At 51.4% G+C, this 24,326-nt stretch overlaps 1 protein-coding gene across 5 annotated transcripts in view; it reads left to right on the forward strand.

The window, feature by feature from the left end:
- Window positions 1-24,326, forward strand: part of LOC131668035 (atrial natriuretic peptide receptor 1) — a 70,112-nt gene that overhangs the window by 4,390 nt on the left and 41,396 nt on the right. The window contains exons 1-5 of one of the 5 annotated variants that reach the window (XM_058941853.1): window positions 2,037-2,249; window positions 2,392-2,455; window positions 8,260-8,569; window positions 9,255-9,621; window positions 20,344-20,739. The exons of 1 other annotated variant lie outside the window; for it this stretch is intronic. In XM_058941853.1, the coding sequence (XP_058797836.1) occupies window positions 8,558-8,569; window positions 9,255-9,621; window positions 20,344-20,739 (775 nt within the window). In that variant the 5' untranslated portion in view covers window positions 2,037-2,249; window positions 2,392-2,455; window positions 8,260-8,557. Of the gene's footprint in view, window positions 1-2,036; window positions 2,250-2,391; window positions 2,456-6,649; window positions 6,698-8,259; window positions 8,570-9,254; window positions 9,622-11,198; window positions 11,298-20,343; window positions 20,740-24,326 lie in introns of those variants that run through there. 3 more of the 5 variants (XM_058941854.1, XM_058941852.1, XM_058941855.1) reach the window with 3 other exon arrangements.

Here is a 24,326-nt window from a genome sequence, read left to right on the forward strand (position 1 = left end):
AAATAACAAACGAATATCATCCGGGGGAAAATCAAACTTAACGGATAATAGACGCGCACCATGTACACCTTTCGGTACGAGTGATCTGCAACTATCGATTTTGAGGCGGCCAAAGAACCCCCGTGAGCACTGTTGCAGGCTAACCGGCACACTCGTGACGACACCCACGCGCACATTATATGAGTGGAAGAGAAAGAGAGAGAACACACGCGACATCGTCGCTCGTTGTTCTACTGCTGTTGATCGGAAGGATCAAGTTTTCGCCGAAGACGACCAGGGTGCTGACGCATAAGCCTAGCGCCGGCGCGTTGTACCGATCGCAGCGTGGTCGGTACTCGCGGACCGTCATGGAGGTGGGCTCGCTTGCCGTCGCACTGATGATGTGCTCCGCCTTGGCGAGCTGTCTCCGGTGATAATTCCTAGAAAATCGCGGCGGCAGTGGCTTGTTACTGGCACACACTTCGTCGCCGGGATCAGCGAAGTAACTCTGTTACACGCGTGCTATTCGGCCTCTTGCCCGCCGATCACTGCTCTCTCCGCACTGTTGCTCGAGCAACCTCCTCGCGCGCCCTCTCTTCTTTCTTCGGTCCATCTCTCGGTTCGCTCTTCAGCTCTCACTCTCTCTCTCTCTCCCTCCCCCCCTCTCTCTCGACCCGACTGTGGCACGAAACAACGGTTTTAGAGCGGCTTGAACAAAGCCAATTCTCCGTTACAAACTCTAATATAGAGCTGCGGTGGTCCTTTTTTTCTGTTGCCTAGCGGAAGGTTCCGACCTGTGTACTGATCATAAAGGTAATCTCGCTCGGTTTCAACACGTACGTTCTAAAGCTTCTTCCCTCTGCACATGGTGACGATCTTATTTGAGGCATATATAAAAGCTCAAAGTAACTTGCCGGCCGTGTTCCTTTATTTTCAGCGATGATGCTGTTTGCCTTGAGTACTAGTTTTCACACGCATATTAACGGACTTTGGTCGTTAAACATTTTACAGCTTTTACAGTCGAAACCTAATGAGCATTCAGCTATTTTCTGGATGTCTAATAAATTGGTCGCCGAGCGACATATAGCTGGAGTATCATTCGACGAAGCAGCAGTTTTCGGTTTTGTTGAAAATTGCATGAAAATGAAAGCGAATTTCGTTTTCTCGATATCTCGACAGCTAATTAGTAGCCTCAGTATAAATATTAATTCACTGTAGTTGAGATTGACGCAACAGGCAAGACTCTGCTTGGAACGAGCTTGCCCCGTCAATAATCAAGATCATACCGAGAAAATCTCTTGCTTTCACCTGTCTCTTAGCTTCCGGTTGACATCGCGAGCAAGCTGCTGTAATTGTACAAAAGGTACCCCACTTCCGCGTCGCGAAGCGAGTTTGCCAGTGTTCTCCCCTTCCCTCCCTCGACTCGCGTACACGCACCTATATACAAATCCTGCTTTGAGGATCGTCTATCTTTACGCCATATAGACGAGAGCAGCGAGACGAACGCCGCAAGCTGGCGTAACGAAGCTAGGAGCAATGACCCGGCGATCACGCGTTGTTGTCATCCACGTAAATCGCGACGATCTTTCGTACGCTTCCATGTTTTTGCCTTTACTTCGCGAAGATCTCGCCGAGCTTGGCTTTGTCCGCGTCGTTGTCGCGCGATACGACGGCTCCGAGCACAGCACATTTACGTATACCGAAATTTGGAGCTCATTAGCCCGCTCCCGTAGCCGCTTTCTCCTTACGATTGCGCCGAGTTGCCGTGGTGCTCGGCGAGCCGCGAACGAACTGCGGGGGCCTTCAATCGGCAAGGCGGCGCGCCGAGATAGGTGCGCGCGAAAGGGAAAGCGATAAATAAACCGAGATAGCGCGTTCGGAATTGGGGAACCGACGTGGAGCACGAGCGCGAGGAGGGCGGGCGTCAGGGAGGGGGCACGAGAGGAGGGAGAGGTGATCGCGTGTGCGTCCGACTTCGAGGGGCGCTGCTGCTGGCTCTGAGACTTTGGCGGCGGCGCGCAACTCTGTCAGTTTCAATCGCGTTCTCAGCTCGAGCACCGGCTCTCCTCCACTCTCGGCCGCCTCGCTCTCGCCGCCGCGTGACCGTGCGACGCGACCACAGCCGCTCGCCAGTGCATGTGACGTGCTTTTATTCTATCCGCTCGGCGTGCCTCCGCGGGTTTGCGCTCACGTGGCCGCGAGCACGGCCGTAGATACCTCAAGATGGACGACGTGCAGCTCGCCGGCGCGGATAGATGAGCTTTCGACAGGTGGTTGCTCTCGACAGCGGCAGATAGTGATTGATCGGAAGCGCCTGAAACTTCATCCCTCGCCTACTGTGTTCTTTTTAATAAATTTTCTCTCTCTCTCTCTCTCTCTCTCTTTCTTTCTCTCGCTACCGCGTCGCTACAGATAGATAAAAAACAGAGCTTCGTGCCTCAGGGGCGACGCCGATAAAAGAAAGGCAGAGAAGAAGGTAGAGTCATGCTCGAGGACTCGAGTTCGTGCGTGCGATGTGTTTTGCGGCGCGTTAGTTTGGGGGGGAGTGATACCGTTTTCGCGCGAGCTGCTCCCGCGATAAGAATAAGAATCTCTGTTGCTACTGTATTCTTTTTCTCCCCCCCCCCCCCCCTTTCTCTCTCGCTTCTTTTCCTTTTTCCATGGCGAACGGCACCGAGCACGAGTTCGAGTATAACCTTATCTATTGTGTGGATACTTGCAGTTACGAATTTCCAATGAAAGGCGTCGCATAATTTAATCGATCGCGACTGATTGAACAAGGCAATTAGGGCTTGTTCATTGTGTCATAGAGTGTAAAGTACAATACCATGTGTTTCAGTTGCGAATATTAAAGTGCACTAAATGAGCAATTTTGAATGTTCATTTAAAAATAGTCGGAGAATGAGACATAAGCAATAAATTTTATGAAGATAGAGTAATTAAGAATAACTGTCAAGGAGTTAGCTTCTATCTCGATGTACGCTGGGAAAATAAAACAGCTAAATAGGTTCATTATACGATTCAGCTTGAAACAATAAAAAAACGCTTACCCTTATTTATACGTTGGAAAATAAATTCTTCTCCCTGCGGCCGGCAGTCGGGAGCTCGAAGAAGACAGCGAGCGAGAAGACGGGGCAGGAAAAAACGGCACGTCGAACGTCCGCGGAAGTTATTTCCTGGTTGGTACGTGCGTGCGTGCGTGCTCTCGCGGGGGAGCAACGAAAGCGCTACGATTTCCCATCTGACGGTTCGCGAGCGCGCTACGCGGTCGTCCTCTCGAATCTTTATTTTTCACTGGCGCGGCGCTCTCGCATTGGCGCGATTGCCGTTCTTGCCTCGGGGGCTCGTGCCGCGGCGCGAGAAAGGAAAGCCCGATGCATTCCGTACGCACAGTCGCAAGTTGGATGCCTTTCACACGTTCGATAGGTGTCGCAAACAGAGACAAGCTCGTTTCCTTTATATACGTCTCGCTCACTCAATTTGTCGCGGAGTTCGCGTTTGCGGCGCGCGCGAGTAGAGGATGTCTCTTTGTTTTTTTGTATGTTTTTTTCTTTTACGGTAGCGGTCACGTAGAGTGCGCGTGAATTCCAAAATAGAAAAGTCACGTTCGCAATCTCATCGCCGTATGTAAATTACTCAACTGTCAATTCGTTTGATTGAGCAGCGAACGCTCGGTAAACTTCGCTCTGCGTAAATGGCCTGGACAAATGCGGGCGTGAGGAGACGGAGGATAAAATAAAAAAAAAAACTGCTTCCGACAGCGCCTCTCTTTGTTACGCCAGCTCGTTTTTCGACTGTCGGGCTGGCCTGTTCAACGCCGTTTCGCCTGTCTTTTCGCCTTGTCATGGTCTTTGTTCGGTGCGCGATGTACTTGCACGCGTGGCTTGCAGCTAACGGATAATGTTTCGTTTCAGTGGACCTGCCAAGAAAAAAAAAAAAAAAAAATACCGACCAAGGCGCAAGACCAGCGTTCGCATTGCGTTAAATCTTGGAGTTCCAATTTCCACAACGTTCGTCGCGCGATACTCTGAAAGCTCTCTCGATTTTTCGTAGCACGCCCACTGTCTTGTAATCATCTGCGTCGGTCGGGTTCAAGGCACGCGCAATGAGCCACGAGCAGTCTGTTCCATCTGTTTACAGCGCTGACAGCCAGTTGGAAGTTCGAAGGGCAGGTAACGCGGTTTCGTAGATTTAATTTCTCATATCGTAGATGTAGGCTCTTGCCGGAATGAGACCTGTTTCTCTACGGGATTCTCGAGCAAACAAAAGCTATCACGCTATGTCCATTCAACATTAATTATCTTGGTTCGCTTCTCTCTCTCGCTCTCGACGAAAGGCCGCTCGCGGAGCTTCTTTTCTCCGCTCGGTCCGGCTTATTCCTGGCCAGGCGTGTATACACAGCGTTCTAAAATAGCGCTGCACGTAGCGAGTGACCGCAATCTGATTATTCAAATGCGACACTCATCTCTGCATTCATGAGACGCGCGATTGCAAAATTTCGAATGTTCAGCAATTCGCGCCAAAGTTATAGTCGGATTACTCGTCGGTGCACACAGATTACATGGAATTGCCGGGGGTTCCGCCACGTTAAATTTCAGCCCGGCACTCGTCGTCAACGAGTATCACCCAAGTTCTCGAGCGGCTCCGCGATGAGTGGGATTTCGCGGCGGCGGGCGCACGCTGAAAGTGCGCGTAGCGTGGCGAACATCGCGCGAGCCAGCGCCGTAACAATGCAGCAACGCGTCTCTAATTGCTCGCAGCTGCGGAAGAGCGACAGAGACCAGCCGCTCGCAGCCGGCACGTGTTTGGGACGGGTGGGAGGCGCGGAGAGGTGTCGCGACACGGTAGCGGCTACGAGTTATTCGCTTTCATCGCGGATCCCGCGCTGTCGCGTCCTTGTTCTTTGGCCGTGCTTTCGCGTTGCGTGTAATTGTCCGTCGGACGCGCGCGACATCCACGGCGATCGATGCTCGGACAGCGAGCTCGCGACGGTCCAGCGAGGAGGCACGTCGAGCTGCAACGAGAACTCGATCTTCGCCTATTGACTACGCGCTAATTAGCTTGAACTTGCGAGCTCAACTGCAAAGCGAATTCCGTCCCCTGGATAATTTCGTCAGAGGTGCGACGATCGAATTTCCGAGAGCTGTCTGGCTTCTGCACTCCGCGGATTGCATAGCTTCTTGGATTTTCTCGTTCTGCTTTGCGCTCGTAAATTCATAACAGTACATTTCGGTGTTTGCTAAGCTGGCAGGATTCGCAGGTTGATACTGACACGCGCCAGCCAATTTCAGTCCGAAAGATTAAGCTCGTTATATTTCATGCGACTTTCTTCCAGCCGCACACGCGCGCGCGTACACTAAGAGGGCACAGGACAACACCCGGATAAGTTTTCTCGGCGAGAGCCCGTTTATCATTCATCGTCCCGGCGTCAAACAAATAAATTCGACGATCCGGCGCGCTTTTGCGTGCTGACGGTCATTGGCGCGCCAGGCAAAAGAAGCAATTAACCGCACTGCCAGGCAAAGAAAACGCATTGAAAGAGCGAAAAAGCCGTTTTCACGGGGCGTAAAAATAGGGGAACTTGAATCGTGGCTGCGGCTGTTATTCGTGGACGAACGGCCGTTGCGCGCGGAGCATTTTTTGACTGCTGCATCGGGATTCGTCAGTGTTGTAGGCGTTAATTGCTTTCTCGCAGGTAGCATTCCTCGGGCACCGCTGATGATGCTCGGATAGGAGCGCGCGAATCATCTGACTTTTATTTACGCCTCGCTCGATTAGCCCCCCCCCCTCCCTCGCTCCGTCGAATTTTCGTGGCCTCGTTGCTCGCTGAAAGGTTGCCGCGTGATAGTGCACTATTAGCCGCGCTGCATCGGCATTCCGACGCGAGCCGCGAGAAAGCGAGGAACGAGGAAGAGCAATCATACGCTCCTCGACAATTGGACGCAGCGCGAGTGCACTTTGTCGCTCGGGCTTAATTGCTCGAGCCAGCAGTGGAGCCCAGCTCGGCTGCCCATGCACGTTCGACGCCACTTCAATTATCGCCAGTGGGCTTATCTAATAAACAGCATTTGAGACTCCAGTCGGCGGCGTTTCAGTGGCCGGTCGCGCCGACAACTTCAATGACGCTTGGCGCCTTTCGCCACGGTGCCGCGTCCGAACGAGCGCGCGTATTCCGTGTGTTTTCTCCCGGCTGCCCGTTCGGCGCGTCAAAACAACGTCGAGGCATTTATTGGGAATATTTATGCGCTGGCCAAGCAGCCGAAACGCGGCGTATTGTTCGATCGTTTGGTGCGGTTGCGCGCGTCGCGCGCTGGATAACCTGTCGCGTCCCTCCCATTTATTCGCAAAACAGCGAAACGAGGGAGAAAAAAAAACTGGCCGGGCGCGTGCGAGTTTGATCGATAGCAGGCGCTCTCGGGCAGTATAGAAGAGACAAGCGCAGCGGTGAAACGACGCGGCCGGGCGTCGATTGCGGGCGCGCCAAAGGTGTCCTCTCGACGTAACGCGCCACGAGAGACAGGAGAGAGAGAGAGAGAGAGAGAGAGAGAGAGAGAGAGAGAGAGAGAGAGAGAGAGAGAGAGAGAGAGAGCTTGCGAACAAATCCTACGGTTTTATTATTCTAGCGAACTTTGCTCCCATTTTTTTTTCGCATATCCAGTCTTTATTACAGCCTTTATCGCAGCGCATCGCAGCGAATGAGAAAAATAAAAGGCCTTCGGTCAGTCACGTATCTGCTCGGCTTTTCTTCTTCCTCCGACTCTTGTCGAACGAACCTTCGCGTGTCCTTATCCGCAGGGAAAGAGAAAAAAAACATCTGTCTAGCACCCTTCCCGTCCCTGCCCACCGTCGCGCTTTCGATTGCGTTGTCGAAATTTGTCACCTGGAACGGCGTTCGCGCGGGCGCGTCCAAGCTCGAGACGCGTTCTCGTCAGGCGTCACCGTAGCGGCGCTCGCTCGCTCGCTCGCCCGCCCGTACCTCGATCGCCGACTTTTCGAGAATTGGCGCGCATCCGCTTGTTCCGTTGCTTCTGGCCCGCCCGAGAATGTCGGGCCGCGACGCAGGGATTCGATATCGTCGGTAGGCGACGCACGTCTCGTTTCGATTCCGATCGAACTATCCGCGAGTGCGCCAGCTAACGGATACGACGCGTCTCATATTTCAGCCGTCGTTTTCAATGGAATTCATTTCGGCAAGACGTCGGGCTCCGTGCGACTCTGCAGGCAGCTCTAGCGACGCCGGGCGTTCTCTCTTTTCTCACCGCCGCGAGGCACACGAGCGATGCCGGCACATTAATAAGCCATTGTCGTCAGGGGAGGTGAAGGAAATAAACATCAGGGCCGAATGTGGCTGGAAAATTGCTCGAAGACGAATACAGAATGCGCGATCAAAGTCCCGGCGAGGAGCTACCGCGTCATTGGCACATCATCGCTTACCCGCGCTAGCGACGCTGCAATCTCCGACGACGATGTCGAAGCTCGATGTCCATCTGCTCGCGTCGATCCCAAGATCGCTCGTGAATTTCTCGCGGTCGAGTCGATGAGAACGGTCGAACTTGCCCTGTGGTAGTGTGCGTGCTGACTGGCACTTTGCGCACTGCGTGCTCGCCAACGCCCGCTCCCGCAATTAAACCCGCCGCGCAGTCCGCGCGATCCTCTCCCGTTTCTTCGATAATCCATTGTCCCGCCGTTCGTGCAGTCTCCAACTCGATTTTTTATTTCTTTCCGGTCGTCGCAGTGCTTTGTCGCGCGCGCGGTCTTACACACAGCGCTACGCCAGGCGCGCATTGCATTTGCTTATTAATATTTGTCATTGGGAGTGGTTATTTTTCCTCTTTCATTTGCGCTCGCCGCGTTCTTTTAAAGTCTCTATGAAATAGTTGCTCGTCAACTAGCCCGAATTGCGTTCTACGCGTCTCGGTGACCTGATTTCATTGAGAAATATACTCACGCCTGTCAGAGATTTTATTCCATAAATCTTAATTCCACGAACTTGCCATCGTTCCAAAATCAATAAAGCAAACGGTGCAGAGCTGTTTAAGCTCATGGTGGCGCGCGCAAATAGAAGAGCGTCTAGTCGAACGTAATTCTGCAAAGCGGGTATTGAATCGGTGATTTTTACGCTGGAAAAATTCTCTTGCACATGGGACCGTTGCGGCAAAGCTTGGCCGCGAGAGAGAATAAAAAAAAGAAAAAAACGCGGGGCTAGGGCGGCGCGCGAGGGGAAAAGCGTCGGCGGAGCGGAAACACGAGCGACGGTAAAGCCGTTGATATTCTCTTTAGTAATCGAAGCCGTGCATCGGGAATCGGGCGAAAGCAGTGCCGGGAGTGCCGGCCAGGGAACGGATTCGATCTCAGGGACAAACGAGCAAGCAAGTAAGCGAGAGTGCCGGGGTGAATGGAAGCGGCGACGGCAGCAGTAGCAGCAGTAGCAGCAGCAGCAGCAGTTCGATGATCGAGGATGTGGCGGCCCAGCAGCAGCCGGAGCGCGCGCTGGCTCCGGCGCTCAGCACCGCGACGACGTAGGAAGCGGATATACGCTCGAGGTCGCTCCTCGTAAAACTCCGACGACGAGCCGACTATGAGAGACCAGGTGTGCGATTGTACATTATGCAATGCCTGCCGCCTGCCAGCCCATGTGTACGTCTGATTGGTCTGCCTACGTTCTCTCGCTGCTTCGGATTTTCTCTCGCTCGCTCGTTGTCTCCGATCTCGCTATATATATATTTTTAGAAACTTTAACTAGTCCTTAAGGAATCAGTCAAAGTCCCGTTGGCTTTGGTGCGTTGCTTGCTTTCGAATTTGAGCTGAGATTTTGTAAGAGCACGCCCGAGTAGACTCAAATAATTAGTGTGTTTTTGGCAGCGCACGTTAGATTTGTTTGACGAGAAATAAAACGTCTCCGATAAAAGTTGGTTTGGCCGCCGAAAGTTCGCTAAGAGGGTAGGGGGGGGGGGCTGTTGATCGATCCTCGATGCGCCGTTAAAGTAAAATAAAAGTCGAACCAGTTTGAAAGGTCGCATCGTTGACGTAACGCAAATGGCTCGTAATTCAATTGGCGGGCCAAGTTTAGTTGGGCGATCGGGTCGCTTTGGTGAAGTTACTTCCGGCATGGAAAAGCGAGGGAACACCGATAGCTCCAATCAAAAGAGCGAAATTCACGAGGAGAGCGGGAGACAGACGTACACATGCGGCGCACAGTCGTGTCGAGCCCGTAAAAAACCACAAAGACGCAGCACTAACAAGACTCTCTTCCTCGTGTGCCTTCGGCGCCAAAGGCCCTATCAGCAGCAGCAGCAGCAGCAGGGCCGATGCCGCGGCTTTGTCCGTTACTGGTAGTTTTGCTGCTGATTGCGCCGCAGACCAGCTGGAGCTTGAGCGGCGCTTACTTGAGTTCGCGCGGCTCGCTGGGCATTGGCCAAAAGCGCGGAGTGGTGAAGTTGGCGGTGATCGCGCCGGCTGATCCGCACCACGAGCAGAGTCTGCCGCGAGTGCTGCCCGCCGTGCTCATGGCCGTCAAGACCGTGAGCTCCGCCAAGGGGTCGCTCCCGGGATGGAGCATCAAGGTCGACCACAGGGACTCGCAGTGCTCCAGTACCCATGGACCCCTCGCCGCTTTCGACTTTTACAACAACAGGACTGCAGGTTGTCTCGTTTCCGTACTTCACTCCTTCCGCGTTCGTCGAGTCGAGCAGAAATCGATATCGGAAAATCTAGCTGTCTACCTTGACTGACGCTCGCGTGTCATTTCGGTCTGTGCGCCATGCCGTATGAGCAATGATTCAAATTAAAATAGCCTGGTCAGTATTGTTTCCGATACGCGTAGTTGTCCGTTTCGGCCGACAATTGTCGCTGTCTCGATTTCTGCTCGGATTTGCTAGCCAGCTTCCCCCTCCCTCTCGAACCTTCCGTATGACATAACTGGACAGCCGCGCCTCGGGATTAAGCTTCTCGGCAAATCTTCCAGATAAAGATGAAGACCCCTCGACAAAGTCCGCTCGCCGCACTGGAAAAACTAGCAATTAAGTTTTGCTCGAGCGCGTAAAAATTGTCGGACTATCAATTACCATTGCGATCAATTCTCGCCAGAAATATTAAAAATCAATGTGTTACGTAACTTACGTTCAGCACCGTTGCTCGGGCCGGCATTTATAATAGATGTACACCCGAAGATAAATATTACGGGGGGGGGGGGGGTCGAGGGAAAGCACGCGTCGTATATAGCCAAGAGCCAAAGCTTCTCATAAACGGCGTCTTGTCCAGTCGGCACGGGGCGACGACGGGGCCGCGCAAGCTTCCTTTGCCATGCGACTTGCGTATATGCGGTGGATGATATATCGAGTATCTCTCTAACTTCTCTCTCCTCTCAATGCACTGCTTACGTTAACGACCATACGATCGCCATATTAATTTCTTTGTCTGGAGAGGGATCGGAACGCGTAGCAAGGAGACAAGAGGGGAGCTCTAGTCTTGAATAGATAACGCGTATCCGAAGGATTTTGTCTAGCTTGATCGTGACAGTTTTTCGAAAGAGACCGAGCGCCGCAGAAGAGCACGTCGTGCTTTACTAGAATATTATTACGAGACACGCTGCACGTAGTTTACGATGCCCGTGGAGAATTACGACATCGTAGCACAAGAGGATAAGAAAGTTGCAAGCAACTTTTTAATAAAGCGATCGCGGGGACTACCACAGTACGATTTTCATACTTGAATTAATGATTACATAAGCCGAAAGGAGGAGGCCAGTCGTCCGTACGAATGGCGTAGTTTAACGGAAGAGTCTACTGCATAGTCGACGCGGGGTTCTTGCTCGTGGCCGTCAAAAAGACACATTTCATTGGCGTAAATTCTTGATGGAGTGCGAGCGTTTAATGGGGCTGTAGCGCATTTAATCAAGCGCCAATCTTCGCCGGGAATAAAGTGAAAATTGTCGCTTTAGGTCGCGCGCGGCCGCGACCTTCTGAAAAACAAAAAAGAAATCGATATCGCTCTGATGGATTTCACGCGACGGCGTCTCGCAGGATTCAATAGCAGCGGCAATTTGCTTCGCCTCTCGCCGGAGAGGATCGATTTTCGCTCTGTTATCGAGCGCAGCGCGACGAACGACGATGAGGGGGAAGGGATACCGAGCGATCGCGCGAGCAAAGACGAGCTGCGGACGCTGTGCGTTAAGAATAATTACAGGCGCATAGCCCGTCAATCAATTGGCAACGAGCTGGCCGAATAACTGCGCTCGCTGGCGTCTCGTTTGCCCGTGGCAGATAAGCGCCGCCAGCCGAGAGGAATGTGTTGACACGCGGGTAATGGGCAAGATGAGGGTATGTAATAGCAATTGCTGGCCGACTGCCGTGCGTTCGCGGGCGTGTGGATCGCGACCCGTACCGTTCCACGCAAAGGCCTCGAAAACTCGCTCGTACACGTTGAATTCCCTTGCCTTCGTTACGCACCGAGTTCGCTGTCCCGCAGTCAACTGATTCTACATCGGCTCTTCCGTTCGCGTCGGCGGCATCGCGTGCGCTCACTAACGCGCCGCGCTGACTTTGTTATTTCGAGCGAGAGATATGTATAGCGGGGTCGATGCGTTGAACGGAAAAAAAAAAGAAAAAGGAAAGAGACGGCCAGAAGAAGTCGTACTTATCGTACCCCGAGAAAACTGTCTCTATTTTTACAGCGCTGATGTCAGCGCGTGCAGCAACAGCTGCTGCGGCGCGACTTTTGCTTTTTGCCCCGTCAAATATGAGCATTTCACTCGGTCAGCTCAATTATTGCCCGGGGCTGTTTTCACGCTCGCCAGTCACGGCAGCTCGAGCGTATTTTCCTTGCGCGCGAACTAATAACTCGAGCACCTTGGTCAGTAAGAAAGCCAGAAAGGACGTGATATATCGAAGGTAAACAAGTGCTTCCGATGTCAAGTGGTTGGCTTTGCGATTGCCGCTGTCGTCGTCAGTGGCATTCGCGTGCTCATCTCTCTGCTTTTGTCCTGAGTATGCTATTGAACCGAAAGTAAACGGTGCCAAGGCTATGAGGTTCTCGGAGCTAATAGACTTTCTTTTGTACATAAGCATTTGTACACTCAAACTTATATACGTTATTAGACTTGTTCGGAATGACGTGCATAATGATTGTGCGTCACTGGCGACAAGAGTTGCAATAAAGAAGCGTCCTTTTCGTTTTCAAGCAGTTCATTAATGCGCTGAAACTGCGCCATGGTTTAGCTCATTTTATTTCGAGCAACGGGCCGCGAAAGAAAAGAAAAGAAGAAAAGAAAAGAGGAAAAAGAAACGTCTGTCCCGTTCGTCGAGAGAACCAGCAGGAGCGCGAAAGTTTTTTGCCGTGCCAAGTTCGCGTATTTGTCGAGCAATATGCGGTACAACGTCACGAATACTCTAGAGATTCTTCGTGATTTCGCCAAGTTTTTCCTTTACCTCTTAACCACGGGGCGATGATTGACTTTCCCGATCGTTCACCGTCATTGTTTTTCAATTGACCGAGATCGTTTGTTGACGCTCCGCTCGAGACTTATCACCAGGCAATAGTCGACGAGCGACAATTGCGCAAGTTGAGAGGGAATCTGCTTGGCGGAAAGGATGAGGGCATATTAGGAGGCACCGAAATAAAATCGACGCCCGCCGCGTGCAGTTGATTGCGAGCCGTGGAAATATATTGCGAGCCATAAGCATGCAGGCGCACGTACGCGTACGACAGGCGCGAGAACGAGCGGCCGGCGATTTAAATTATATAACATCTGGCGCCCGAATACGACGTCGCGCGCGCTTTTACTCGTTAGCGCGGTTTTACGATCATTACAGGTTTGTTCTCGTTGCGCTACCTCGTTTGACCGTCGAATTGCGCTTTCGTTTCGCCCTTGCCGGCGACATTCATACCGCCGTAATCGCCCTGCCGCGTAATCGCATTTTATTTCAACGAGAGCCCGATAAAAATGTAAACTTCGGTCACTTGCTCGAATTCAACACCTTCTATCGGCATTGGAGTCCGATACGATCCGGTGATCTGTAAATGGAAATTTGGCACGACGTAAGGAATCAAGTATAAAGTAATAACTCGTTATATTATTGGACAATAAGTATCCATGTACAAAGGCAAGATGATGGTGCTCTTTGAATTGGATGTAGTTTCGATCTAAAGGCTCGCACTCGTACGGCTTCATATGACGCCATATGGCTTCGGTACGACGGTAGTGGCATCCAGTCGAGTAATTGCCACGGAGATTGCAAGCTTCGAGATTCACTCGAGTAACGGCCGGCGTAAGCAAATTGATAGTTTTCCGAAGCACGACGGGCTAATAGCGATTGAAGGTGACCAGCGGATAAGATTCATCGGGGTCTGGCTATTAACGAGTCAACGAATGTTACCTCTTATCGAAAAGTCTATCCATAAGTATGATGTATTTCTCAGGAGTACCGTTATTTTTCACGAGAAAATAAAAAAAATAAAGAAACACGATAAGTAAGCGAACGAAAAGTTGAATCACGCCAATGGTGCTTTTTCCCTCGAACGCACCATCTCTCTCCTTCGTTCTATTCAACGTGACAGCTCTATCGCGAGCTTCAATCGCAATAATAGCCTAAATAACATCGCTAATCGGGAACCCATCGCCGAGCACACCTGCGTCAAGAGCTCGCGCTTCGCACTGACAGATTCAATCCGACTTCAACGTCTGCTCCCCATTCTCTCTCTTTCTTGCTACCTTTATTTTACGTTTACTTTCCGGACTCTTCGCCACTTGCAATTGATACTCTCTTGTTTTTAAGCAGCGTCGGCTCTCGCAAGCGCCAGCGGAATTTCTCATTTGTAGGTAAAGTTGTTTTACCGCTGAAACGAAAAAATAAATAAATAAATGAATAAAGAGGAGAAGGAGAGCGGCAATTGGATTGAACGTCAACTGAAAGCGAAAAAATCGCGGTGGCGCGAAGAGCGGACGAGGGGGCAACGAGTTTAGAGCCAGGAAGAAACTCGATAACGAGCGCGTCTTCTTGTCGCGGGGCGTGGCGTGGCGCGAGTCGCTGTTCCGTTATAGTCGATGGGCGCAGCGAAGGATGGCCCTTGTTCTCGCAGCTAGCGGCCGATCCATCGGCGGGCATGTCGCGCGCAGCGACGCGCTCTCGAACGCCAACGACGGCGCGACGTTATTCGCGAAAGGCGACGATTTACCGGTGGCCCTAGATGAGATCTCGACGCCCGAGTGCCGTGTGCGACGAAAGACGGATAGCCTTGAGAGACGGGCAATTTCTCTGGCTGAGTATCAATTTCGCCGATTTCATGGGGACTTGTAATTAGATCGGATTACCGTAGGCCCTTTTCAAAAGACAGCTCGTTTAACTTCCGAGCTCGGGGGCTTGAACCTCTCGCCTCGCATGACGAGCAGCCGCAGGGAGGGGCTGCCGATTATTTGCCTCGAAAGCGTTTATAAAATTTCATTGGTTTGAAAGAGTGGCTCGAGCTCGTAGATTCGCGCTAAAGTATATCGTCGCTAAAGCGGTTTCGGGTTGCGGCAAACGAAGAACAATAACTGCAAATCGTCCGATGATTGTTTTATGTCGATGCTCGTGTCGTTGGATACAAGCGAGGCCCGCGCTGATCGACAGCGAGAGATAGCGATGAGTAGATCGATCATCGACGGTGGACGAGAGCGAGGCAGTGAGTGCTTTGCCGCGGACTGCCGCGAGCATTCGAGGAAGAAACGTTCGCATCCGCATCGCCCAGACAGCTGGTCGGCCTCTCGTGTACGAGCGCCGGGGAATCCGTGAGGCTCCGAGCTGCTTATATTCCTCGCGCACGTCTTGTGGCTTGTTTATTGCGTTTCTGGTCCCATCCTCTCTGCGCACTCTCCTACGAGATGCGTCCACCTGCACAAAATTCACGCGTTAATTTCGATCGTTTGGCTGCGACAACGCTTCGCTGTATTGTTTTTCTCTTCTTATCTCGACGTATGAATGCCAGCGACGGCATGGAAATAGGCGGCCACGCTATTTCACGCTGTGCCAACTGCAAAGGCTACCGCAACTAACCTCGCCTCGCATATTTCTCCGAAGTATGTCCGTCGAAGAGTCTACGCGTAGAGACACAAAACGATAAGGCAGACAAAAGCAACTCTTGCGTATCGATCGAATGCATGCTCCCAGCATTAATCAAATAGACACGACGAAATGGAGTCTTGACTGATGTGTCGATCCCTGCACGTGACGTAGTATAGGGTAATAAACGACTGGAATGCGGCTTCATTTCCGGCTACATTTCTTCGCAAGGACTCTTGAGGCGAGAAAGACAAATTTGACAGTGCGACAACGAGCGGAGAACCAAGAGATGTCGGACGTAATCAGGCTCCGCGCTGATTTTTCGACAAAAGCCGCATCTTTTGGAAATCTCGACTGTTTCCTTGGGCAGAAATGACGACGAGTATTGCCCATATCTCAGCCATCGTGCCGTAACTTTCCCCTAGTGTCGGTCGCCGTCGTTCGGCAAATTTATGAAATACACAAGCACGTTAACGCTGTATCACTGGCTATTCGTATTCTTTAAGTAATTGTAGCAATAGTCGTCGGAGATATGTCGAGTTGGCATTCGGGCAGCTGAGCAATCTCGCGGATGTATACGCGAGTACCATCCGCATGTAGATCAGCCAGCGAAAGATTGTTTGCGCGCGTAAGTGTATTGTCTGGAGAGGAGGGTATGGGACGTAGTTTATCGGAGCGAGGAAAGGTCATAAAATGCGGCCGTAGCCAAGACATTCGTATGCTAATCGGCGAACGGGCGTCGCGATGCAGCGGACGAGGCAGGCTGCAGGTCCCATGGGTATCGTGGCGGCGAGGCGAGCTCGCGCGCCACGGTGTGGCCGGAGAAAAAGGCGCACGGCCGACACGACTCCCTGATTGACGCCACGCGCGCCCATTATCTCTGCTGTCTGATTCAGTCGGCGCGCGACCGCTTCACCGTGATTTGTAATTAGGATCGGAGGCGCGCGCGCGCGCTCAAGTTTCCGTTCTCGAGCCAAGTTTCTCCTTGTTCGTCCCGCCTTGCGCTTGCGGAGTTGCGCGCGCGGCTTAGTTTCGCAGTCTGACGTGCCATTGAACACCGAAACAAACCGAATTTCCGGGAGCTGGCTCCCTCGCCTTTGACCAAGTTTACGCTTTCTTTCTCCGTCGACGGCCAAATTGGTTTTCGTTGTTCTGAAAGTGCCGAGGAGGAGTGCACGAAAGAGTAAGCGTGAGGAGCGAGAGCTCGCGCAACGGCCAGGCGATCAGGTGCGCGCGGAGGAAAAGTGGTTCTCGAGCTGGGGAAGCGCTAAGATTGCCGGCGGCGAGTCCTTCTGAAAAAAATTTGCGAAGCAGCGGGCGGCGAGGCAACCCGAGGCGACCTCGTTGCTCGGGACAATCGATCGCGCTCCTAAATCCTGTGGGCAGCATTGACGACGGGCAGGCAGATCACGCTACGCCCATTAAGCGACCCTCGTTCCTCAGTCCATCGACAGCTCGACGTCGCCAGTGTCTTCTTCCCTCGTTACAGGAGAGCTGAAAAATCGACCTCTTGCCAGCCAAAATTTCTATTTTTATATATAGATACATAGATAGCCAGCTTATTTAGGGGCGCGCCAGAGACAAAGAGGCTTCTCTCCGATACGCGTCGGGATGGGGATCAAGGGAACCGGTTGTATCGCCAAAATGGACATATCTTCCCTATCTACTTTCGCCCTGCTCGCAGCCGGCCGCGCTCAACTCGACGCTGCTCGATGAAATTCCTCCTTTGGGCTTGCGCCCGCCCGAGCGATTCTGACCGAGGGCTTCTTCCATTGGTCCACGCAATTTTTTTTCCTTCCACGCGGAAGCTCTCCCGTCGGATATCGCCGATGTACGACTTGCCGAATAATCTCCCCGGAAAAGACATTTGGCAGCTATGCAAAATATCTCTTCCGCTTGCGCTTCGATGTTTGCTAGTGTTCGAGACGAACATTCCCCTGTTTCCTATCAACATTTCTCGCCAAGATACATCCGATTTGGTTATAAAGACCTCGAGCCGTCACGTCCTCAAGATAAGAAAAGAAAGAATTTAGAGATCACCTTGTCATTTTCGATTTTTTGCGTCACTCGGAAGGGAATAGTATCTCTCTCGTGCAAGAAATCCATTTCACAGATTTCAAAGAAAGAGACGTGCCAAAGAACAAAGGGAATATCCATTTGCTAAATCAAATTACTTACTTCATCGAAAGACTCTCTAAATTAAAAGGAAGAAAGACGTTTGATGGTCATCCGTAAAAGTATCTTCGATCTGACAGTGACTTTATTATTCAAAATCGGAGTTTTCTGTGCGATAAGCCAGATCGCGCGACTGATTGCGCCGAAGGCAATCACGGAAACATCGAGCATTATTGAGGAGGAGGTGATTTATCCGGATGCCTGCGAATAGAGAGACATGCGCGTAAATACATGTTGCATCGGCAAGTGCTGAATGTCACAGTAGGAAGATAAAGCGTGCGAATACGAACAGCGTATCGTTGATCTACGCATCAATAATGCTCTTATCGTGCTCTATGGAAGTCGACAGTGGTGATCGATTGTGCAGCTGCGCCCGCTTGGAATACTTCGACGTTGCCCAGCTCGAATTGCGCAGCGATAAGCTTTGCTGCCGAGTGAAATTCCAACAGTTCGCTAAATTATTTGATTCAATTCAAATTTCAACATTCAAATCCTCGCGGCCGATCAGATCGACATCGGCCGCCGCTGCCGGTCAGTAGCCTCATCGGCAGGAAATTGAATTGGCAATGGCCCCCTGGCAAAGTTGACGAACTGCTCTGGCCGAATCGTCGCCGTTCGTTGCGCGCGCTCCAGTTGACTCGACCCGCCGATTCGTAATTCAAATTGCAGCCTAATCGACCCCTAGGAAGCGCCACATTATGGCCGCGGTGCATCAGTGCGAGGAATCGCAGTGGCAGGTATGTCTGGCGCTTGCACTAGCGACGCGGCTGTGATGTCGCGCCACCGTAATGTGCAACACACTTGTTGCTCTCGGCGGCGGCGGCGGCGGCGGCGGCGGCGGCGGCGCGCGCGTAAAACTGCATAGCGCTGCTCGCTCGTTCCACACCAGGAATGCGCTCGTGAGCAGCGACTTCCTTTGTGCTTTATTTTTATCGCTTTTCCTCGCGGCGAAATATCATTTTCCTGACGGAACATGAAACGTAAGCCAATATCGTCGTTTGCGCGTGCGGAAAGTGGTAAATTCGAAAAGAGCATCCGGCAGACTCGTGGGTAAATGACGCGAGCCTGGGGGTGTCGGCTCGGGATGCGTCAATGTGGTCCTGGATGGGAGAGAGAGAGAGAGAGAGAGAGAGAGAGAGAGAGAGAGTGCGCGAGGCGACGAGTGAGTATACAGCGGCTGGATCAATCGTGCCGTTCAGTCTGCTTAATGAGCCCGAAGTGCTAAATTGAGCGGCGGCCAAACAACGACTCAGCCGGGCCGGCGCTTTCCTTCCGTCGTCCTCGAATCGTCGCTCGACCGTCGCGAGTACGAAGAGTGCGCTTCGCGTCTAAAACTAGAGCCGCGAGCGATGCCAACCAATGGCCGGGACTCGAAGCTCGGAATGATATGTACGTATGACTCCGATGAGCGGCAAAACGCCCGCGGCGGGGCGTCGGCAGCCGAGCTTCGCGATCTGCATTGCTAATGCCATCCGCTCGAAATCTGCCCCTCCAGTTGGCTCGCGTTCGCGCCGCCCGCCGCGCTGCAGTACTACTTAGGGCAGCTGCTAATTAACCGGCTCTCGGCTGCGCCGCGCGGCTATTTCGGACGCGCCGCTAGCAACTGAAATATCCGCGCACACCTACACATCGTGCTCGTGCTCTCGCGGCCGTACGCACGGATAATTAGATGGCGTAAGCGCGTTCTCCTCTTGCCGCTGCGCCCTATAGGTCATGTCGACGATTAATGGCCTGGCTTAGCCTCCTCTCTCTCCCTCTCACGCTCTCTTTCGTACTCTTCCAAGCTTGCATTAATTTACGACGCGAGAGCTCGCCGCAAGCAGCTGCTTTCATCGCCCTGTTAAACACTAATCGCATCCTCTCCCCGACACCATCTCTCTTAAATTGAAAATAATACGCCGTCTCTCATCCTCGCGCTAACGCGTTCACTGCTACGCAGCTCGCGCAAGGTTAACCGATGGCCGCTAATGTCTTCGCGATTGCATCCGCGCGAGTAAGACGGCTTGCGATTTCTCCTCGACGTTTCATCGGGGAGGCCGTCTGTTGCTCGAGACCAATTTCTTACCGCCTGTCGTTACTCGATCCTACGAATACGTGCGATTTCTCGTCGATGCTTACAGCCAAGTGGTCCTTGATCTGCGCGAACTCGCGCAGGAAGGTAGATACGTCAATGTTGGACAATTTTTCAATTTCTCTTTTGAACGTGTCGAGGAGCAATCGAGGAGTAATCAATTTTTCTCATTTATTTTTTGGGACGAGGAAGGGGGTGGCGATAAAATGGGATTCAAAAGCGCGCGCAGCGCATTCAAGCCGTGATATTGCAGTATTAATTTAAACTTTGAGCTGACGTTCAAAAAGCGAGGATCACGAGAACAATAAGAATTTTCGGTTCTTTTTTGGGATATTGATACTTTTTCACGTAAACTTTAACAGAATAATATCAAGTCTAATAATTTTGCGAAAGAGAGCTTGTTTGTTGCGACGTCGACGATCACGTTTGACAATGAGTACTCGTCCAATTGGAAAATATGCGTCGTGTGAAAATTCCTGAGAACGGGCAACGTATCCTCAATAGTTTTGCCAGCGCACTAATTTCATTAGCATGGCTTTAATGAAAAATGCGGCTGTGGCGGTTGTAGTGTGGTCAGAGCTAATTTCCTTCCAGTTTCTAATTAAAAACGATAAAATGAGGTAGCAGTTTAGCCACGCATAAATTCAAACGTGCATTGCTGGGCGGCCAACGAAGCTTATTTCATTTCAATACTCGCGAAAACTTTGTGCGCGATGAGCGCACGAGCTTTTGTGAGCAGCCAGTGTTTGCGCGCCAGTATCGAGGCGGAAGATAAATGAAATGCTCGCGATATTGCGAAATATCATTTGGAAAATGCGTTCCGCGAAAGGAAAGCGGATGAAATGCCCGGCGAAGCGATTTTATTGAGCTTTCAATGAATTTGGGTCGAATTTCGCGCCAACGATATGCCCGCGCGCCAAGTCAGTTTCGAGATGCTCGAGAGGAAAAGTCCTTGTAATCTGCACGCGATCCCCGATCCGTTACAGCGGCTCGGTTGCCAGTGCCTTGAGTTGCGAGAGAAGTTCGGTCGCGGGAGTAGTCAGAAGAAAGCCAACTAACGATGGACCATTCGACGGGGCGAAGACGCGTTTCTGGGTCCAGTGTGCGAGTACGTGCTGGCGCCGGTGGCGAGATACGCAGGCGTCTGGGGCATTCCCGTGCTGACGGCGGGTGGCCAGGCCGACGCCTTCCGCCACAAGGACGATAATTACCCGACGCTCACGCGAATGATGGGCTCGCATCGGCTGGTCGGCGAGGCGCTTCAGCACATCCTCCAAGGCTTCGGCTGGAAGGTCGCGGCCTTGCTCTTCCACAACCACGCGCCCGACAGCAGCCGCGGCAACTCTAAGTGTCATTTCACCCTCGGCGCCGTGTACTTCGCTTTAAATCAGACCTCCCTGCACAAGAGCTTTAACCAGGAAGCGACCAGCAGCGAGGACTACAAGGAGCTGCTCACCTTCGTCTCCAAGTCCGCCAGAAGTAAGTTCAGACTCTACGACTAACTTTCGACAATTTCCTTCTTTCCCTCCGCGCCCCCGAGCACACTTATTACACGTCGCAACTCGAGCGAGGGCAGCGAACAGTTCGTCTCGGGGCGATCGCTATTGACGCTTGATAGATGACTCTTTGCCTGCGAGATGTAGTCGCTTGGCCTAATTTTCACGTTAAAAATTAGAGCCCTCTATATATCTCTGTCGGGACTCTGCCGACTCAACTTTGTCAATGTGCCTGTGAATCGGATGGGCTTATGACGGCGGCTCGCAGGCGTGCAGTGAGCGATTGAATTTCAGCGGTCCATCCCGTCTTGCGACCTCCCGCGTACAAAAGAAAGCAAGGTAAAGCAGAGGCGATGAGTATCTTTATAGAAAAGAAAAGAATGGATGTAGGATAGTCGCGGCCGAACAATGGTCCGCAGAGCGGTCAATCGACGCACGGATCCCTTGCGGGATACGGCGATTACGATTCCGCAGACAGCCTTTCGATATCGGCCCGCTGCCCCTCTGAATAATTCAGACGCGCGCGAGCTTTCGTCGAGCGTGATTGGCCGCGCGTATAGGCGTGCATTTCCGCAGCGTCATCGCGGCGGCCCCTTCGTTTGCTCGCCACCAGAGTCACTGGCGGCGCGACACGATGTGAACGCGATTACTAGATTAGGACGTGCTTTTGCGGCAGTGGCCTTGAGATCGATTTTAAAAGGAGCGCATCACTCGAACAGCCGCCTGCTCACATAGTACACTTCTATTTTTTTCGTTTTTCACCTTCGTTATTACCTATATAACCTAGCTATGTCGAATGATCTACTCGTAATTATCTATTGTTGCGAGTGATCCGAGGAGACTATAACATGAATACATTTTAGCTATTGCCAGCTAGTGGTAAAACTCTTTAAATTTCAGGCTTATGGTCATTTTCGAGGATTTAGCGTACGTCACTAAGAGCAAAGTGCCGTTAAAAGCCACGTAATGTCTCGATGTTGCGCGCCGCGCTTTTGAGAGGCAAGTACAATCCCGAAATTTCACAGCTCGCGGCAACATTTCGCACTTCTCCGTAGGTCCAACAGCGGGATAGCCTTCTTCGCGCGCGACGCATACGTATACTGTATGTAAACGCAAAGATTCGGACGGTCGGCCAGACAAAGAGAAAATAAAACGAAGAGAAATAAAACTAGGCGTAGAGCCGACGACAGTTTCAGCAGCGAACAGGAGAAAGCTCGGGTCTCGTCCTAGGCCACCGCCGACTCTCGTATTCGAGGATCCATCATTCGAGAAGTGATAATCCTACCCTTGTTATATTCCGCGCGCCCTCCTTCGCCATTCGCTCGTGGGGCTTCTCGCCTGCGAGTCGATATAGATGTATATATCTCAGCGGAATGTCGAAAGTTATAAGCTGCCCGATCCGAAACTTTTATTTTGGATGTTTGTTCGACTCGCACGCTCTCCCTCTCTCACGGTATCGGAATGAGATCGCGCGTACGTTGCTCACAATTAAAACGCGCTCGACATGTGACGCTCGTTAAACACCGAGGTTATGCCGATCCGGATAAATATTTACCGTTTGCTGGCTCGCGTAGGTAGCAATTATTACGACGAGGCTGTCGTTTCGCTCTCGCGCTGCACACCCGCGCTTTATCAGACTCCGCGAGCCTCGTATTCGACACGCGCTTTCGCTGGTTCGTTTTATCGCGCCACACTCGTCCGACGGGAACGTTGTTTTCGCCTCCTCGAATCATCCTACCCTCGATCGTACGAGCCCCCGCCGCACCTGTCCGTAATCTCATCACTCTCCTCTCCGTATTCTTACGGTAATGTCTTTTTTCTGCACGGAAACTCGAATTTTTTTTTTCTTCGAAACGCACCACCGCCGAATACAAATACGGTTCGCTCGAAACTTTTACCCGTCAATCGCTGCTCGCGAGGCTTTTCTTTCTTTTTTCGATTACGCCGACTTGTCGAATCATCGTTAAATGTATTATTTCGTAAAGTTGCAGTTTGTCTTTCGAACGATAAACAAAGATAATAGGTACCTCGGAAAACGTTCATGTCCACCGGTGACTCGTAAATATTTCAAAAGCTCGTACATCCAGAGAAATCTAAATAACCAAGGTTTGGAATGCATTGCTGCATAAATCTCTGGTTGAAATATTGGAAAAGGCTCAGCAGGAAACTTGAAAAAAAAAGAAAAAGGGGAAAAAAGCATAGTCGACTCAAAGTAACCTTATGAATTTATTCGAGTAATCTATCAAAGGCACATCTTCGTATGTCCTTTTACAATAAAGGATGTAGTAAAAAAAAGAACGCGGGCATGAAGGACTGCACCGCTGCAAGAAATTCACTTGGTGAGAGCATTGAAAATTCCTAGACGGAGAAAAACAAGGGAAAGCAAAAATGGAAAGAGTTCAGTGTCGTAACAATAAGCTCTAAGCACACATGCACTCGCCGAGAAATTCAATTCAGCGACAGCTGGCAAGATAAAATTTTTAAGCAACGGTTGTACTTGGCGCAGGGGAGGAAAGAAGCGTTAATCGCACTCGCGAGACATCGAGTCATCGGAGAATTTCATCGGCGAGATAGACCCAAGTATTCCCCAGTGTTGCAGACACTTACGACTGCCAGACATTTTGTGCTCAAGCAAACGACCAGCTTCCAAGTTTGACGAACCTGACAAAATTATGGATTTTATCGCTCGCCGTCGTCATCGTTTTTACGCGCGATGAAATGGCGTCCAGCCGGATATATAACGTTGCGACACGATGCGTTAGCTTATTTATAAAATCATGTTAATTCGTAGGTGCGCTCGCTAGCTCTGGACGTTTATTCAGGTATGGCGTGCTTCGATCATATTACGCAATTTTATGCCGAACCGTGCGTGAATTATGCGCGTGCCGTAAGTAAATGCTACTCACTTCGCTCGAGCTTATATAAAACTCTCGTTTGTATACGCTCCAATCGTGATTCTCTTTACGATATCGCGATACAAATGGCTAAATCACGTAGCTTTCACGTGCTTTAGCTAACTTCAACTTTTTTCTGAAGCTTTCATCGCTCGTGTAATATAATATTTTTCGCAACTGGTGATTTAGTATCCTACATAACGGTATATATAAGGAGAGAGAGGGAGTAAGAGAGAGAGAGAGAGAGAGAGATAAAGAACACGTCAAAAAGCCGAAAGGGTCGGCTGAGAGATAAATCCGCCTTTGGTGCGAGGAAAGCGGGAAAAAGTTGGAATGGAAAAGTCATCGTTCGTAGGATATAAAATTAGAAGTCCGAAGTTAAACTCCCAAAGTGGCTAAGGGAATGACGATCTGTCCGAATCGAAAAGCCGCTGCAGTTACTCTCTCTCCGTCTCCCTCAAGCTCACTCGTAAAGCTGCGGCGAAAGTTAAATCAACTCAACCACGACTTTCTGTTGCGCGTACTTGCAGAAGAGCGAGACAGGTGCCCGCGCACGCACACACAGAGAGAGGAAATAAGATTGGTGAAATTGGCGAATCCCCCTCTGTCTGGCAAATAGAGAGCCAGTCGCATTCGTCGGCAGGCTAGGTACGCGCAAACACGGAAGCCCACGCGG

The sequence above is a fragment of the Phymastichus coffea genome, unplaced genomic scaffold, assembly GCF_024137745.1.
Source record: "Phymastichus coffea isolate CEN01 unplaced genomic scaffold, Cenicafe_Pcof_1.1 PCOF00072, whole genome shotgun sequence".
Classification (NCBI taxonomy): Eukaryota; Metazoa; Arthropoda; class Insecta; order Hymenoptera; family Eulophidae; genus Phymastichus; species Phymastichus coffea.